Genomic DNA, 20,000 nt, shown 5'->3' with positions numbered 1-20,000 from the left:
CCAACTAACTGTATTTCCGCCCCAGTTTTCGCCAGATATTACTGCCTACCTCAATACGTCCGTTGCGTCAAAACATTGGGTGGTGACTGGGAAAGTGCGCTAAAATTTCCCCCGCTCTGCTGCAACGGGGGGAGGGGGGATGGGTACAAGAAAGGGGGGTGTGGGGTGGTGACATACATACATACACGCACCCACCTGCTGTTCTGCACCCCACGCTGACGTATATGAATAATACACTTCACGCTGAAAATTCTAATGATTAAAATATGGGGGCTAGACTAACACTTATTATTTTATTGTCAAGAGAGACGCTTCTACTAAATACTGGGTTAGACTTATATTAAATGAACAAGGGGAAGTAAGGAAATGTACGTGGGGAATAGGAGTGACTGCGCAGATAAATACGATGTTAGAAGCTTCAGGCTGGGCAGGCTACATGTTAGGGATGTGTCCAAGCCTCATCCCCAGCCTCTGTCTTCTTATCTCTCTCCTTCGTTCATTCTTATTCTCTTTCACTTCTTTTATTCATTCTTACTTCTTCTCTTCGTTTTACCTCACTTTATCTCGCTGCACACAACACTCCTTCATAAACAAAAATTTTCGGTAAGATATACAAAAGCTTACGAAAATTTTAGGAAAATATAAAAATTCAAAATCAACTCACAACTAATCCATTACATCATCATATTAAAACAAGGGGCGTATACTCATTATAAAATATCAAAGACTACTATAGCACTTACATGAATAATTACTACACACTAGAAATAATAGGGCTCCCAGTTGGTCCTCCAACTCAGTCTCCCGTTTCTTCTTCTTCCTCCTCCTCCTACTCCTCCTCCGAGACCCGTATCTGGTTGTACGCCAGGACCTGTGGTCTCTACTGCACTGATGTGCAAGCTTTCTTCTGCAGGATATCTTAGTCATCTGTTTTCTTCAGCAGCTACGGCTGCTTCAACGTCTCCTGTGACTCTGGTCACTTCTCCGCCTCCGTCGTTTTCTCGGTTCTCTGCCTTCTCTACTTCTCCACTCACTCTCACCTCTCCTCCTCTCTTCACTACACGCTCTACTCCATCTGTGTCTTCTCCACACCGCACAAACTTCAGAGTCACCACGCAACATCCCTATATCCCTGCAACACACAATGTCCCCACCAGGGACCATAATCTCCTGATGCATCATCATCACGGCGGGGCTAGGCAAAATACTTCCCAGCCAAACACAACTCTCGCTCAGACCTGCACTGCCCACACCACTCACGATTGCCCGCTCACGGCTCCGTGGAGCCTCTATGCCACACCCATAAAACTGATAAAACAAAAATGCCACTTTCTTGGCAAAACTAAGAGGTGCCCTTGTGCCACTCTCAACTAAATAGTATATTCCTTCCCGGGTGTGTCACAATCAAGCCTGCGTCTCACTGTCGGGTACATCACTACTATCATTCTGCACTTCTCCCTCCAAGACTCCAACCCCTTGATGACACAGATTTCGCCGCAGCGAGGTAACTGCTGCTCCTTTCCAGGATGCAGCACACTCATTCCTGCACACGGAGCCAAACTCCCGCACGTGGTCATCACAAAACAACAAACTCCGGCACCAACATGAGCCCGGCCAACGTGCCTTTGGACCAGCCCCACTGGTCCCAGCAACGGCTCCCTTGTGCAAGCCTCTTTCATCATCCATGATACCTTGTCACTTCGAGGAAGCCGGCATTCACCAACACAGACCACACATCTCGGACCTACCACCTGACAAGTAACAGCAACTCGGCCACAGGCAGCCCCCAACAACACTGAGGGTGCCTCCCTAGCGACAAACAACAAACATCACAGGCAGCCTCACTTAGCGCTGCCTCCCGACACCACGTCGTAACGCTTGTGCCAACTGGATCATCGTAACCCACACTGGAAAAGGAAATCGAGCGAGCAACTTTTTGAATCATCCCCACAGAAGGAAAAAGCACTAACCATAGCACGGGGGAGAGGAGCCACTGACAAAAGGTCATCAGGCTTGCCAGCCTGAAACGTGGTTATGCCCAACAAACGTGGCCACTTCTGACTAACAAAACCGCGTCAAACGCTCCGGAGTCATCCTGACTCCAAAACGGCAAAACCCCCGGCCGTTACGTGCTTCTAGCACCCATGCCTCCTTAACTGCGGATGGCACATCAAAATGGAGCATCAAACCTCCGTCCTCTTCTCTCCGCCGGCTATTCACAATATTGTAACTCTCAACACGCGCTGTCCGACCCTCAGCTTCCATTGCCATCCACTCCCGCCTTGGTAAGCAGTGGGGCAGCACATACACGAGGAGCAGAACTCTCCTTAACTACACTGACAGCTGTAGACGCAGCTACCAACAGGTGAGCAAAGATCCACCGTGTCTGGTCCCGGCAGGGGAGCGGATTACTCCCCGCCTCCGGTGCACCCCGCAGGGGATGAAGTTCTCACCCCCTCCAACAGAGTCAGGAGCCTCCCTGCCCTCGGCAGCGACCCCTGACACAACAGACACAACCATCTGGGGCCCGGACTGAGCTCCAGCTCCCACAGCCTCAACTCCAGGTGACAACTCCGCCAAAGTGCCACCTCCGAAAGGCTCCACAGGGTGAGGCAAGCCATCAAAATAAACAACCCAAATCTATCATTCCAGCCTCACCCTTGGCAACACTCTCTACAAAGTCAGGTGCTTTTTGTGGCAGCTCTATGCTTCTGCAGTCAGCTCCAGCACACTCACTCAAAGACGAATCTGACTCTGACTCATAAAAACCCTTCCCAGCAGCGGGACAGGCCTCAGAGCAGTCTGTCTCCATTACATCATCAAGACAAGCTTTGCACTACTCTTGTGGTGGCCCTGCCTTATTGCAGTCGACCCCAGGAGTCACAGATCTCGCAGGCACCGGACGCCGGGGTGCTCATCTCGCCGAATAACAACAGGAACAACTGAGTCACAAACTTCGCCAGTCACCTCATCTGGAACGGGATCCGCGGATGGGAGCTGAACCCAGACCTCCCCCTTTGCCAGATTATTCCCTAGAAGGAATTCGATTCCCAGCACTGGCAGGTCCTCCGCTGGTCCTCCGCTAATGCCACCTGCGCCTCCGCGGTCACTAGCGGGCATCACAGCCTAATCTCCGCCGTAGCGAAGCTCTCTATGGCGCCAATTCCCTGGCACCACACAGGCTTATTGGAGGCAACTTGCTCTTCAGTCACATTCCTGCACAGCGACTATTGTGCGGCTGTCTTTTAGTACTGTAATGGGGTACTCAATCCCATCAATCTCAACTGTACCCTGACACTAGAAAGAGCGCCACCAGTCTAATTCAGACTTCAGAGAGGACGTCAGCAGACGAGGGGACGGCCACAACGGCCTTTCCACCTCACAACGGAACACATCCCAGATCTCCTCACCGTCCCGGTCCCGACCCTGGGACACAATCAAAGCCACCTGCTTCGGAGGCATCTTTGAAGCAAGGGCTGTTATTAATTTGGGACAATTATATCTGAAGTTTCCAGTACTTCTACAATAATAACACGTGGGTTGCACGCTATACCTGGGAGTGTTGTGTTGCATGCTCTCCGTGCGTCTCCGTCGTCTGTCTCCGTCGAGGGCTTATTCGCCCAGACGTATTACCGAAGCCACTATTATAGCGTGGGCTTCCAGACAAACTGGCGCCGGCCGCCCCACCAGAAGCATCACTTGGCCCGCCAGATATACCATCAATCCAACGTGGCACCGGCTGGTGTGCCAACACGTGGTCATCTGCCCACGTCGCTGCCTTCTTCAGGCTTTTAGATCTTTTCTCACGAAGCAGCGGTACCAGTTCCTTCTCAACCATATTAATAAACTGCTCCATCTAAAGACAACTCTCTTCCTCCATACATAACTATAAGCACCTAATAACGAACACACCCTTCACTCAAAATTTCAAAATTATCATGGCAACTCCTACACCAGCCTTGGAGTCCCCATCTGGAGAGGGGACCATGTCCCCAGGTCGGACTGCCCTTCTGACAACAACCCTAATTGTCTTGACACCCTGCTTAACTTTTCTTCATTAACTTCTGGAACATTCGCAGTCTAAGATCTAATTTTCAATCTGTAGAACACCATCTCTCCTCTTCTAAACCTCATCTTCTTTTCCTCACTGAAACTCTGAGGTGTCTGAGGCAAATGACAGTAGCCCCTTTTCTGTTCCCTCTTATTTCCTCTATCCTCATTTTCAATGCAAAGCTGGATGTTGCGTTTATGTGAAGAACGACTTAACCTGACTATAAGAAATTCTTTGACTACTTCTTAACTTCAAAAGTGTAGCACATTCTGACTCTCTTCCCTTATGCAGAGATCTGAATTCTTGGAGACTTCAATGTTTACCACGAGCTTTGGCTTTCCTCTAAAAAAAAAAAAAAAAATTGCCCTATCACTCCAATCCCTCTTCAGGATCCCTCTAACTGGAGCTGCCTCTAGCATTTTGCCTTTGCTACTTGGGGGGATCTGAGGAGTTATTTTGCTGATTTTCCTTGGAATGACTACTGCTTCTTTGTCAGAGACCCGTCTCTGCACGGAGCGCATAACAGAGGTGATAGTGTCTGGCATGGCGGCGTACATTCCTTACTCATTTTCTCGATCTAAACCTTCCAAACCTTGGTTCTCGTGATATACCTGATAGAGAGGTGGGCCACAAAACGTACTTGAGCCCTCATCACCAGAATCTCATGCACTTTATATTTCTGCCCGGAACCATGCCAAGTCTGTTCTCCAACTAGCCAAAAACTCCTTCATTAACAGAGTGTCAAAACCTTTCAAGATCTAACTCCCCTCGTGAGTTCTGGCATCTAGTCAAAAATATCTCCAATAACTTTGCTTCTTCTTTCCCTCCTTTATTTCAACTCCTTTATTTCAACAATTTATTTCTATCTCTGAAGCTGAACTCTTCACTCAAACCTTTTGCTAGAAATTCTACCTTGGATGACTTAGGGCATGTTCCTCCCTCTCCTCTACCCTGTGACTACTTTATGCTACCTATTAAAATTCTTCGCAATGATGTTTTCCATGCCCTCGCTGACCTAAACCCTCGGAAGGCTTACGGACCTGATGGAGTCCCTCCTAATGTTTTCTGAAATTGTACCTCCATGCTTGCAAACTTAGTATTCTTTAATGCCTCAAAAACTCAATACCTCCATCTATCAATTCGACACAACCTTCCAGACAACTATCCTCTTTTCTTAAATGACACTCAACTGTCCCCCTCTTCTACATTCAACATCCTCGGTTTGCCCTTTACTTATAATCTAAACTGGAAACTCTACATCTCATCTCTTGCTAAAATAGTTCCTGCGAAGTTAAGCGTTATGTGTTGTCTCCACCATTTTTTCTAATAACTCAGCTGCTAACTCTGTACAGACGGCTTATCCGTCCGTGTATGGACTATGCTTCACATGTCTGGGGGGATTCCACTCATACCACTCTTCTAGACAGGATGAAATCAAAAGCTTTTTCGTCTATTCAACTCCTCTCCTCTAACTGACTGTCTTCAGCTTCTTTTTCAACGCCGCAATGTTGCATCTCTTGCTATCTTTTACAGCTATTTTCATGATAACTGCTCTTCCGATCTTGCTAACTGCGTACCTCCCCTCCTTCCGCGGCCTCGCTGCACAGGACTTTCTTCTATCTCTCACCCCTATTCTGTCCACCTCTCTAATGCAAGAATTAACCAGTATTCTCAATCATTCACCTTTTTCTCTGGTAAACTCTCGAGCTCCCTGCCTGCTTCTATATTTCCACCTTCCTATGACTTTAATTCCTTCAAGAGAGAGCTTTGAAAACATTTACCCTTCAATTTTTTACTGCTGTTTTGGAGCTTATTCAGGGACCGGCATCTCAGTGGGCCTATTTTTTGTTTTTTATTGCATTTTTGTTTTGTTTGGCTGGTGTCCCTCCTATATGAAGAAAAAAATCCGAGGTGCACTATATATTAAATTTACATTTTATTAAATTTTACATAAAATAGAAGTTGTCTTTTACCCCTTAATCTACGCAACTCTCCTTCCTTACCGAGAGTTATAGTTGATAGATACCTGAAAAGTTGCTCTCTCTCAAGAAATTATTAGGTTTTACCCAGCCCTTCAAACAAAATTCCTATGATTCTTGTAAGAGTGTTCAGTTTTGAGGGAGAGATGCACTGAGTAGGGAGAGCTTATCACGAGGCGGGAACGGATCTTTATCCCCCAAGCTTTCCACTTTCCCTTCCCTCTTTCCGTCTCAGTCCCCCCCGTCATGTGTCCGGTGTCGCTAAGGCGGGTTAGCCGTCTTTCTCACAGCTCCCAGTCAGTAGCAAACTTGATATCAGAGCGAGCAGACGCATGACAGAGAGATGCTTGTTTAAGTATACATACGGAGGGCTTATTGAATTTATACCTACGGGTGGGTTTACTGTGTGACACCTTATAATATTGGGTAGTCTCTGGGTCCTACAGAAGGCTTGTATCAATGTGAATATATTGTTGTGAAGGGCATGACAGAGCCATGTCTGTCACTACTGCATCATGTGAGCTGTGACTCCTCATGCAGTCCTCAGCTTTTTTGGTGACCACTATGTCTTTGTATAGAATACTGACAGGATCAGGTTTCTGCCCTCTCCCCCTTTTTACCTAAATACTGTTGTGTGTCATGTGTTTTTCAAATGCTACTAATGTCCGCAATCGCATCTGTGCTTGTCCGGCATTAAAAGATTCTATAATATTTTATCTAGGCTACAGATATCTACTTTCTTTCCGGATTTCCAACAATTTTATGGGAGGAGAGAATCTGTCTTCTGAAATACTTTAAATATATTGTTACCTGGCCAGAGCATGTAATATTTCTGTTGGGCAGTGGGTGCTTTTGCTATTGTAGCCATTTGTCCAACGTGGGCCCTTACCCTAAGAGAGTGTTGTCTATACTGTCTGTGCTCCCTTGCACATGACCTCTTTCCAGCGTGGGGGATTAAGTTGGCATTTGTTATACCTGTTATACTCCTCTGTAGATAGGTTAAACAGTGGCGACCTGAGAGACTTCACAGAGGTTGGTGCCTGATTTTATTATATTCGTGCTCTGACTAGACTACGTGGGAAGTAGCCCAGGAATGAGCTAAAACGGGTCAGTGGCAGCTGTGAGAGGGCTATAACCTAGTTGTAACTATATATATATATATATATATATATATATATATATATATATATATATATATATATATATATATATATATATATATATATATATATATATATATATATATATATTCTCTCCTCTTCTAAAGCTCATCTTCTTTTCCTCATTGAAACTCAGGTGTCTAAGGGAACTGACAGTACCCCCTTTTCTGTTCCTTCCTACTTTCTCTATCCTCACTTTCAATCCAAAGCTGGATGTTGCGTTTATGTGCGCAACAACTTAACCTGTTCTCATGCCCACGCTCTTTAATCCTCTGAGTTTTCCACCATCTGGCTACAACTACAGAGTCACTCTCATACTAAATTTATCTGTGCTGTATACCTCTCACCTAACTCTTCTGACTATCCAGCTTTGGATTGAAATGAGGATAGAGAAAGTTGGAAGGAACAGAAAAGCGGCTGCTGTCAGTTGCCTCAAACACCTCAGTTTCAGTGAGGAAAAGAAGATGAGGTTTAGAAGAGGAGAAGTGGTGTTCCACAGATTGAAAATTAGATTTTAGAGCGCGAATGTTGCAGAAGTTAATGAAGAAAAAAGTTGAGGGGGGGGATGTCAAGACACTTAGAAGGGTCGTTATCAGAAGAGCAGTCCGATCTGGGGACATTTGTTGACCCATCCCCAGATGGGGCTAGTAAGAAGACTCCTATACTATATAAATAGGCCGGGGCGTACGGCCAGTAATGACTTACTTAACCCCTTAAAGCAACTGACCCGACTAACTCGTATCCCACCTCAGTTTCCGCAAGATATTAGTGCCCATCTCAGTACGTACGCTCCGTCTAAGCGCTGGGTAGTAACCAACTGTGGAAAGCACGCCAAACACACTCCCAAACACACTCCCTTGTACACCACCAAGGAGGTGGTGTACAAGGAAGGTGTGGGGGTAGCGACACACCCGCCCACCACTGTGCTTCCCATGCTAGTTATATGAACAAAACACTTGACTTATGAAAATTCTAATGATCAAACTAGGGGGGCTAGATGAATACTGATTATTAATTCATTGTCAAGAGTAACTATTCTACTAAATACTGGATGATACTCAGATTGAATGGACAAGGGGAAGTAAGGAAATTTATGTGGGGAATATGAATGACTGTACGGATAAATAATATTCTAGAAGCTTCAGGCTCGGTAGCTACATGTCCAGGACATGTTCAAGCCTCTCCCCAACCTCTCTCTCTCTCTCTCTCTCTCTCTCTCTCTCTCTCTCTCTCTCTCTCTCTCTGTCTCTCTCTCTCCTTCCTTCATTATTCTTTTCTCATTCGTTCTTCCTACTTTCTCCGTTTTACATCGCGTTATTTCGCTGCACACAACAATATATATATATATATATATATATATATATATATATATATATATATATATATATATATATATATATATATATATATATATATATATATATATATATATATATATATATATATATATAGAGAGAGAGAGAGAGAGAGAGAGAGAGAGAGAGAGAGAGAGAGAGAGAGAGAGAGAGAGAGAGAGAGAGAGAGAGAGAGAGAGAGAGAGAGAGAGAGAGAGAGAGAGAGAGAGAGAGAGAGAGAGAGAGAGAGTTTTATTATCACTTCTGTTGAGTGAAGTTGGTGGGTAGCTTGTAATATTTGAAAGGGTGTCTCGTATGGTTTTTCATTAACTACGCAGCCAATTATTTTGTCAACTAGCCTTCATGTGTACTAACGTACTTAATTGAGCATGTCAAACTTGGATTTGCACTGTACTTGCACAAACACCTCACAACAACTCATGAACTAATAAACTAATAAGCATGCAAATTCAAATTCATTCCTAGTCTGTGTCAATCCCATCCTGCACTAAAACTAAAACAACAAAACTATGCGTTTTTTTCTTAAGGAACGCAGCCTTCGTTTTCTTCCTTCTGGAAATTTTATGCAACAATTTGGTTACCTAGTTACAGTTATAATAACATATTTATATAGGATCCATTACACAATTTAAGCATGACATCCACTCAGCAATTACATATTGAAGACTTCTCAGTTGTGTTTTATTTTTCTTCAGGTGAAATATTTAGTGTAACTTAGTTACTGTTGCTTCCCCACAGTTATTATAAAATGCTCTGTGAGCTGGCACCTGAGCTGCCATCTTCACCTTCAGGGATCTTAAAGAGCCCCAGATTACCTCATCTGCAGAGAGTTATAGTGATGTCAGAGGAGGAGATAAGGTAAGTGCTTCTTACTTTCCTTTTATTTTCTAATTCAAAACGATATTTGTGGTGGTGGTGAGACCGCGATCATGAAATATTGGTTACCTATAGTGCATTATGGGTGGTTTCTTGTAATGTAATATTATGAATATCCGTTTACAGCTCACTCCTTTCAATATCTACAATGCATTCAATCTGAAACTAATAATTTCTTCATTTTACTCTTTGTTAATTTTGATCTATGACATTTTATCATATCCTTGCCTTATTAATAGTTATTTATAGTGAAATCAAGTACTTAGCAACACTTGTGATTCTAACATTCAACAACAAATTGGCAAAAGTCTTAATCATCAAACTAGAATTCAATAATGCTTTTGTAGCATGAGAGGGGAAAAACGTGTATTGACCGCAGTTTTCCTTTGTCCCGAGCACTTAAGAAATACTGGTGACCCGTGACACATTTATTTAATCTGTAGAGGATTGCTAACACGTTCTGTCGGAGACCACAAAACATAGCATCGCAAACTAAGAACACAACACACGAAAAATTAAAATGCCAAGGAAAGGAGCCTTCGGTTTTAAAGTCTAACCTAGAAACAAAAATATCAAACGTATTCTGAAATCTCATACCACCAAATCTGCCTACCTGGTACACAAGCAACTCCTGCAAAAGCAATTGAATAACAAGAATAAAAGGCTCGCAAAATTAGCAAACTTCTTGCAGCATTATATTGTTCATCTTGCCCGCTCACACACCTCAGCAGACAGTAAGTGAGTCCATCAGTCACCAAAGGAGTCAGCAGAATTCAAGAGACAGATTGTACCCTCACAATACGACTGCCACAGTGGCCGATACAAGACTGTTTCCGCAAGACCGCAACACCTCTACACCGTTTGCGTTGATCTTCCACGAAAAGACGTTCCCCATTCCAATTTATTCAAGGTTATATTATCATCTACTTAAACAATTCTATGTAATTAATTATCTTCATGAGGGAACCGACAATAAATATTTCATATCAAATAACTTGACAGCTTACAAGACAGTTGTCTTGTAAGAAGGACAGCAGATTCCATTGATCACATCTAAGATAATATGAGACCGCTTGTAGCCTGGTACATTATACTACATGAAACAAACAATGCACAGAATTTTATGCTAGTCAGGTTTCACTAAACAATAAACTCTCAAATTTAAAATTGCAGAATAGAATATTATGTGACCCTCCACAATTCCTAATGTTTTTTTTTCTTTTCTTTTTCTTTATCTTTTTATTTATTTATTTATTTATTTTTATTTTTTTATTTTTTTTTTTTTTATTTTGAATATTTTCAGTGGAACAATCAAATTCACCGACTTGTTTGTGGCAGCAGACAGTTCCCATATGAATAATTTGGAGCAAGTCAAGAAAACAAGAGTAAGATTTGACGACCCTTGCAGCATACAGTTCACATCGGTAAGTGTTACGTTGAAATGTATGTTGAAAATATGAAATATATGTTGAAATCAATATTATTGACCTTCCTGCTCAACTTGGTCCATAAATCATTTTCTTAATTGTTATAATTTCTTTGTGTTTTTCCGAATATATATTCACTATTACAGTATAACAGTACTGACTTAATTTATATCGCTCACATATTTACGATAATTTTGCCATTAATCACACATTCCAGTATGACAATATGCAATCTGTTGATTAGAAGTGCATAGTGCAGGTGTGGGGCTCTCACCTCCGCCTCATTGACCTTTGAGCTTGTGGTAGATGACGACCATCATCCCTGGATACATGGCTATTGTGATGTACTGGTTTCCACAGTTTGTCAAGGTGTTCATTTATTGATCAATCGAAGGAAGAATAAACACCAGGGTGGATTATAACTATACGACGACTACTCAAGCCCAGATTCGTATCAGGGTCCGCAGATTGGTAGCCAGGCGCACTAGCCACTGAACTACGAATTCTGAACTGTATATCCAGTACATTTAATTAATATTCTGAAAAGGGTCGCGTCCATCATTGCTTCACTTTTTTTTTTTTTTTTTTTTTGTCAAACGCTTCCTGTCATTTCTGGTAAAGAATAAAAACAAAAATAACATATTTCAAAGATACAATATACAAGCAGCTGAGTCAAAATAGTTAATGGTGATTTTGGTTATATTGTCTGTGTGTTGCAGTGAGACCATCCAGGTTTGTAATTAAGTATAAATAACATCATATAAGACAAGTGAAAGACTAGTAAGGTATATGGTTCCTCATAACTCCAAATTACTCAATATTCGTACTTAAGGAAATGAGGCAAACTTCGTGTAGATGCTGTCATTTATTTTGGAAAAAAAAAGTGTGTGTGTGTGTGTGTGTGTGTGTGTGTGTGTGTGTGTGTGTGTGTTTCAGAGGAACAGGAGAGTGAATTTTTGCCTTCGTTTTTTCATTTTATTTATTTTGTCATTTCTCATCACACGTTTAGTTAACAAGAAAACTTATCGGATTTTTTGCAGAAATTGCTTTTAATTGAACATGTATAGACAGAGAAGCAGTATAGAATGCACGAGTGTAAAGTAACAGAATAGTTGCTGATTTCAGAGATACTGCGATCATCTTTGTACAGAGTAGATGACGTCTCTGACAAGACACCATTTGTTAGTAGGTGACGGTGAGAGCATCAACACGGGGCTGGATCAGGCAGTCGCTCCAATCGTTGGAAGGCATAGTTTGCTAAGCCATATTCAAAGGCTTACTGAGAGTTCCCGAAGATTTATTGCACAGCACTCAGCCAAGTTCGTCACTGGTGCTTATCCTGATGCTTATCCTACCTAATACAGCAGGGGCGTACTGCTGTTATTGCTCCAACGGTAACTACTATGTTTAACCGTTTAAAATATACCAAAAAGTCACCGTGCCAGTTCTGCGTCACTCCACAAGATTGGCACGTCCTTCTTTTGCGAAAAAATGAGCCCGACTGACAAAGTAAGCAGCGACACCTGCGCTCAGAAGCGCTGCGGTTGAGGGGAGTGGAGGAATGAGGAAGGAACGGCGAGGTGGCAGGCAACCAACATGCTTTCCCCATGCAGACACAAGCCTACCCCAAAGAAACTACAACATTGCAAAACTTTTTATGAGCTAAATACAGGGGCTGGGCCGGATCTGATCACTTTATAAGAGAGGTCAACTCTTCTACTATATTATGTACTGAACTCAACTTGAGGGGACAAAGGGAAGTTGGCAAAATTAAATGGAAGGAAGACTGTGTGAGTGTGAGTTTTTTTTTTAATAAACTGGAGTACGGGCAGGAATATATTACACATCAGGCATCTTATATCTCTCTCTTACTCTTTCTCCTCTCTTCCGCGCCGCTCATAATTATATATATATATACTCGTATATATATATATATATATATATATATATATATATATATATATATATATATATATATATATATATATATATATATATATATATATATATATATATATATATATATATTACTTGAATTTCATATTTCATATGCATTTATTACTTTCATCATACTAATCCCTTTCTCCCTTTTTTGTGTTTATTTGACAAATAAGTTGATATTAAGCATTGATACGTATTTCAAGCAAATCTGATAAATTCTTTGGCAGTTTTGTTTACATTTAATTAAAAACGTTCGTACAGTCCCAATTATTTTACATTATCTATTCTCATAAGACTGGTTTATAATTACATCTTATTTCTTTGTCATACCTACGAAGATGCTTCGCCATTGCTGTGGCGTACTAACCGAGGCGCCGCCAGTGTTTATTTTGACATTGCTCTTATATGTGTTGCCAGATATTTAGAGTATTTATTCTTATCTTTACAACATTAAATATCTGAGGCCTAACTAATTCAGTGATCTTCACACTACGCTAGACACATTTAATACCTACATATTTGTAATACACCTTTCAAAACAAAACTTAATATTAATTCAAATCTATGCATGCCTGAGTTGCATAAACTTATGTACATAAAGGTGGCATTACACTGCATACTTCAACAAGCATGAGCCTAAGAGGCATGCGTTTGTTATGGAGTACTTCACTGGTGTCATCACATTAATCAATGGCCATTGCTGTGCATCTTACTTCAGATACATGCGCGCACACACACACACACACACACACACATATGTGTGTGTGTAGTAGGCAGTAGACACCTGCCGAAACCATAATTACTCCCAGTGAGGTCTAAACCACTGGATCAGGGGGTGCTGTGAACTTACCATTAAACCCAGCTGTGACCTCACTGAACGTTTCCCTTTGTGTCTCACAACACAAGGGGGCAGTCACAGCCTGCCCTCTAAAGACAACTCTCTTCCCCAGCACAAAACTACAAGCACCTAATAACACACACACCCTTCACTCAAAAATTTCAAAATTATCATGACGGCTCCTACACCAGCCTCGGAGTCCCCATCTGGGAGGGGACCATAAATGTCCCCAGGTCGGACTGCCTTTCTGTCGACGACCCTAAGTGTCTTGACACCCCACTCAACTTTTTCTTCATTAACTTCTGCAACATTCGCGGTCTAAGATCTAATTTTCAATCTGTAGAACACCACCTCTCCTCTTCTAAACCTCATCTTCTTTTCCTCACTGAGACTCGGGTGTCTGAGGCAACTGACAGTAGCCCCTTTTCTGTTCCCTCCTACTTTCTCTATCCTCATTTTCGATCCAAAGGTGGATGTTGCGTTTATGTGCGCAATGACTTAACCTGCTCTCGTGCCCACGCTCTTGAATCTTCCGAGTTTTCCACCATCTGGCTACGACTACAGATCACTCTCAAACTAAATTTATCGTGCTGTATACCTCTCACCTAACTCCTCTGACTATAAGAAATTCTTTGACTACTTAACTTCCAAAGTGGAGCACATTCTGACCCTCTTCCCTTTTCGAGAGATCTCCATTCTTGGAGACTTCAACGTTCACCACTCGCTTTGGCTTTCCTCTCCCTACACTGACCATCCTGGTAAACTAGCCTTCAACTTTGCTATACTTCACGACCTAGAGCAACTGGTGCAACACCCTACTCGTATTCCTGACCGTCTTGGAGATACACCCAACATTCTTAACCTTTTCCTGACCTCTAATCCTTCTGCTTATGCTGTCACCCTTTCTTCTCCGTTGGGCTCCTCCGAGCACAATCTCATATCTGTATCATTTCCTATCGCTCCAATCCCTCCTCAGGATCCCCCTAAGCGAAGGTGCCTCTGGCGTTTTGCCTCTGCTAGTTGGGGGGACCTGAGGAGGTATTTTGCTGATTTTTCTTGGAATGACTATTGCTTCCGTGTCAGAGACCTGTCTTTGTGTGCTGAGCGCATAACAGAGTCGATAGTGTCTGGCATGGAGGCGTACATTCCTCACTCTTTTTCTCGACCTAAACCTTCCAAAACTTGGTTTAACACAGCCTTTTCTCGTGCTATACATGATAGAGATGTGGCCCACAAAAGGTACTTAAGCCTTCCATCACCAGAATCTCATACACTTTATATTTCTGTCCGGAACCATGCCAAGTCTGTTCTCCAACTAGCCAAAAACTCCTTCATTAACATATAGTGTCAAAACCTTTCAAGATCTAACTCCCCTCGTGACTTCTGGCATCTACCCAAAAATATCTCCAATAACTTTGCTTCTTCTTTCCCTCCCTTATTTCAACCAAATGGCACCACTGCTATCACATCTATTTCTAAAGCTGAACTCTTCGCTCAGACCTTTGCTAAAAACACTACCTTGGACGATTCTGGGCTTGTTTCTCCCTCTCCTCCACCCTCTGACTACTTCATGCTACCTATTAAAATTCTTTGCAATGATGTTTTTCCATGCTCTTGCTGGCCTAAACCCTCGGAAGGCTTATGGACCTGATGGGGTCCCTCCTATTGTTCTCCGAACCTGTGCCTCCGTGCTTGCACCTTGCCTAGTCAAACTCTTTCAGCTCTATCTGTCAACAACTACCTTTCCTTCTTGCTGGAAGTTTGCCTACATTCAGCCTGTTCCTAAAAAGTATGACCGTTCTAATCCCTCAAACTACCGTCCTATTGCTTTAATTTCCTGCCTATCTAAAGTTTTTGAATCTTTCCTCAACAGGAAGATTCTTAAACATCTATCACTTCACAACCTTCTATCCGATCGCCAGTATGGGTTCCGTCAAGGCCGCTCTACTGGTGATCTTCTGGCTTTCCTTACTTAGTCTTTTAGAGATTTTGGTGAAACTTTTGCTGTTGCCTTAGACATATCAAAAGCTTTTCATAGATTCTGGCGCAAAGCTTTGATTTCCAAACTACCCTCCTACGGCTTCTATCCTTTTCTCTGTAACTTCATCCCAAGTTTCCTTTCTGACCGTTGTATTGCTGCTGTGGTAGACGGTCACTGTTCTTCTCTTAAATCTATTAACAGTGGTGTTCTTCAGGGTTCTGTCTTGTCACCCACTCTCTTATTATTCATTAATGATCTTCTAATCAAACTTCTTGTCCTATCCACTCTTACGCTGATGATACCACCCTGCACTTTTCCACGTCTTTTTATAGACGTCCAACCCTTCATGAGGTAAACATTTCACGCAGGGAAGCCACAGAACGCTTGACTTCTGATCTTTCTAAAATTTCTGACTGGAGCAGAGCAAACTTGGTATTGTTCAATGCCTCAAAAACTCAATTCCTCCATGAATTAACTCGACATAACCTTCCAGACAACTATCCCCTCTTCTTCAATGACACTCAACTGTTCCCCTCTTCTGCACTGAACATCCTCGGTCTGTTCTAATAATCTGAACTGGAAACTTCACATCTCATCTCTAGCTAAAACAGCTTCTATGAAGTTAGGTGATCTGAGACGTTTCCGGCAGTTTTCTCACCTCCCCAGCTGCTAACTCTGTACAAGGGCCTTATTCGTTCATGTATGGAGTATGCTTCACATGTCTGGGTTGGTTCCACTCATACTCCTCTTCTAGACAGGGTGGAATGAAAAGCTTTTCGTCTCATCTATATATATATATATATATATATATATATATATATATATATATATATATATATATATATATATATATATATATATATATATATATATATATATATATATATATATATATATATATATATATATATATATATATATATATATATATATATATATATATATATATATATATATATATATATATATATATATATATATATATATATTGCTATGAATAGCTTTATTAGCTGGAAGATTGAGGGGAAAAGTAGCAAGAACGAAGAGAGAGAGAGAGAGAGAGAGAGAGAGAGAGAGAGAGAGAGAGAGAGAGAGAGAGAGAGAGAGAGAGAGAAAGTGCGATGATTCATGTCTGCTCCACGTGAGTTTTACCATATTAAACCGCATGGCTCTCACTTTGTCTTAAATTTTCCTCCCTTTTTCCCATATTCTCGAGAGCTGTGTTTGATGAGTAAGAGTGGAAGAGTTGCCCTTCCTTATGAAAGTATTGAATCCCACCCAGCCCTCTAATAAGCACATAATGATTTCTGTAACCAAACGCTCTACTCAGAGTGAAATAAATCTGGAGAGCGAGCGAGCCCTTGCTTTCCCCTGTTCTCCATCCCCTCCTCCCTGACCCAGGTCATGTGGCCAGCTCGTTTGGCTCCACAGAGATTTTCACGTCACGGCATTTTCACGTCTCAATTGGAGTTAGACATTCGCACAAGACGCACATACTTGGGGAGCTGGCGAGCTGGAGTATAACAGAAGGGCTTGCTTGTATTGGTGATTTCTGTGGGATTTTTTTTCTTTTTTTTTTTTTTTTTATAGGTGGTAGGCCCCACCATAATAGTCTGTGTAGCCCCACTGGAGGCTGTAGGTGTTTTCCCTCGTTTCGGCACCACTTATTGCATGTCCTTAAGTTTTGTGCCTGGGGAAGGTGAGAGGTCACTCGCGCATCTTTTTTCTAGTCTGTGTAGTCCCTTTGAGTTTTGAGTATTTTTGTATTCGTCAAATGCAACTGGTAAATTGTCTGGTATAATATCTCGTTGGGCGGTGTGTGGTAGTTTTTGTGGGAGATAGCCCTCACGGTATTATACTCTCATCTTGATGGCATCTGTTCTGTCTGTCTCAGTCTGCCACGTGGCTTGGCAAGTCCTTTCACAGCTATTATGATATTTTGGCGTTTTTTATATTTTCTTCCCTTTGGTTAAATGAAATAGGGTGGCGACCTTTAGAGTCCTCATAGCTGTTTGCGACCAGCGGGTGCCTGGATTCTTGTTGTTTGCGCCCTCACTGCAAGGGATAGTAGACTAGGAAAGCTGACCCGAAGTAGTGGCAGCACACACACACACACACACACACACACACACACACACACACTATAGGACGAGGCATAACTCTGACAGCTACTGCTTCAACTCTACAAACGGTAGCGATGTGTGCTACTTGTAAAAACATTAAGTTAGTTCGGTCTCACGACTCGGCAGCTGCGTAACTCAGGATGTTAATCTCGCTATCAAGGCATCCTGTGGGTTGACTTGTAACACAACAAGTATATATATATATATATATATATATATATATATATATATATATATATATATATATATATATATATATATATATATATATATATATATATATATATATATATACACACAATTATTCCATTTACAAATGTTTATTCAGTGATGCGAAATGAAACTTTTTCTTACTCTGTATTTCCATTCGACTTATGGCGATTAATTTGAATTCGCCTCAATGAATCACACATAATTCCTGATTGCAACAAATGTTTCCTTTATGAGGAGATATAGAGTTCTTAAGATTTTTTTTTTTTATTCTTTTCTGAGCTGAGTTGTTGCCTGATTCGTTTGATGTACATGATCGATTATATGTGATCAAAATAATCTTTTCCTTGATTTATTTTCTATTCCATATTTGCATAATTTCTTGTTTCGTTAATTTTGTCTTTTGCTAAAGCCTATAACTTTAAATTTTGGCTTCCATGGCACCAATATGACCTCTTTGCTCCGGTGCCAGGAATTATATCGTAACAATCAATCCATAAATTATTAACAGACCAACAAAGCTTTCTACAAGTGTTAGCAAATACTTGTTTTTTTTTTTTTTATTTCTGTATACATTGTGTTTTTGAATGATTTATTCGTCTTCTGATTTCCATAACGTAAGTAAATATGGCTTCGTTGCCAACTATACCCATATAAAAAGTGGACAGACAATACTTTTGGAATGAAGGAAAACAGGAAAGTGACTTGGAAAATCCCAGAACAACAGCGCTGCACACACCGTGTTCATTGTTCAGTTTCTGGATTTGAGGCGTCTTCTATTTACAACACAGATCAGCTCTAGATCATTGATCTGGATCTGGATCTGATCTGGATTTGCTCGGGGTAAAATGAACGCTCGCGGCCATTACTGATCAAAACAATAATAACACAAGCATGCTGCTGCCCAGCTGTCACAAACGACAGACTGTTCACCGCTGTGCTCTAAGGAAGTGTCAACGCCTACACCTACGTGCGTACAGCCTACGTACTGTACCTTTCCTGAGAAAGCTGGACCGAGAAGGCCACCAATGAGTTCCAGCCACATGCCTACCCAGGCAGCACGAGACTGGGTTCCATGCATGGCCCTGATCGTTGTATAATAAAGTTTCACACAAAGTCTTTTTCACACACAGCATGCTGAAAGTACTCGCTCAGGTGAAGTACAGAATGGTAAAATGATAAAATATTTGGACGTAAGGTGAGGCTAGCCTGGCCCGCGTGCTGACACTGTTGACACCATTACTGAGGCACTTCCGAATTAGAGATGTATTATTTTCGACCGAACAAGTATCATCTTCCTTTGCCTCATCATGTAGTCGTTGGTGGAGGCGGTAATGGCCACGTAATTATAATCGGAAGCCTTTAAACCAAAACTTGGTGAAGCTTCTAATATCTCCCTTGTTTCTGGCATCTGTCACCACCACTTGTCACATTCTGTGCCCACAGCAACATTCCGCAACGATTCATTACCATTCACTTTGTTCCTTCAGTCCCCCAGTAGAGGCTGTTCAGCCGCTATTATGGCTTCAGCATGTCATCTGCTGTAATCCACCTCCGGACCCAAATCACCCAGATCATGATTCGGATCACTCAAATCAGGATAAATCCAGATCAAGATGTAAATAGAGCACGGGCCACCTGGCCAGATCGGTAATCTGAAACGGATCACGGTAAAAAAGAAGACGCCTTTATTTTGGACGCCTTTTATTTGGATTTGGTAACAAAGCGTCGCGCTCTCCCCAACGTCGTACACTCATAAAAGTTTATAGCTTTTAAGATATGTATTTTATGGCACTAGGAAAAGACGTTGGCATTTAACTATTCTTATCTGTAACTGTGTATCCGCTGATGAACAGGATCATTTTTTCGAGCATATACGCTGTTATAGGAATGAATTGCAACACATACAGTCTCCATATATAATTCATGGGGATAGACTTACATATTTGAGATAAGAACAAAATGTCTTTTACTGCAGGGAACAACAGGGGTTCCAAAAGCAGCTGTCCTCTCCCACCACATGATAGCTAATAATGCTTATGGAATCGGCCGAAGGGCA

At 41.9% G+C, this 20,000-nt stretch overlaps 1 protein-coding gene across 2 annotated transcripts in view; it reads left to right on the top strand.

Moving 5' to 3' along the window:
• The window catches only part of LOC135093146 (medium-chain acyl-CoA ligase ACSF2, mitochondrial-like), a 70,615-nt gene that overhangs the window by 26,615 nt on the left and 24,000 nt on the right, over positions 1-20,000 (top strand). For both annotated transcript variants that reach the window (XM_063992051.1, XM_063992050.1), the window contains exons 5-7: positions 9,284-9,403; positions 10,725-10,845; positions 19,920-20,000. The exon at positions 19,920-20,000 is cut by the window's right edge and continues 15 nt beyond it. In XM_063992051.1, the coding sequence (XP_063848121.1) occupies positions 9,284-9,403; positions 10,725-10,845; positions 19,920-20,000 (322 nt within the window). The remainder of the gene's footprint in view (positions 1-9,283; positions 9,404-10,724; positions 10,846-19,919) is intronic.

The sequence above is a fragment of the Scylla paramamosain genome, chromosome 42 (assembly GCF_035594125.1).
Source record: "Scylla paramamosain isolate STU-SP2022 chromosome 42, ASM3559412v1, whole genome shotgun sequence".
In the NCBI taxonomy this organism is placed as follows: Eukaryota; Metazoa; Arthropoda; class Malacostraca; order Decapoda; family Portunidae; genus Scylla; species Scylla paramamosain.
Note: the sequence above shows the minus strand (reverse complement) of the source record. Positions and strands in the feature narration are given on the sequence as shown.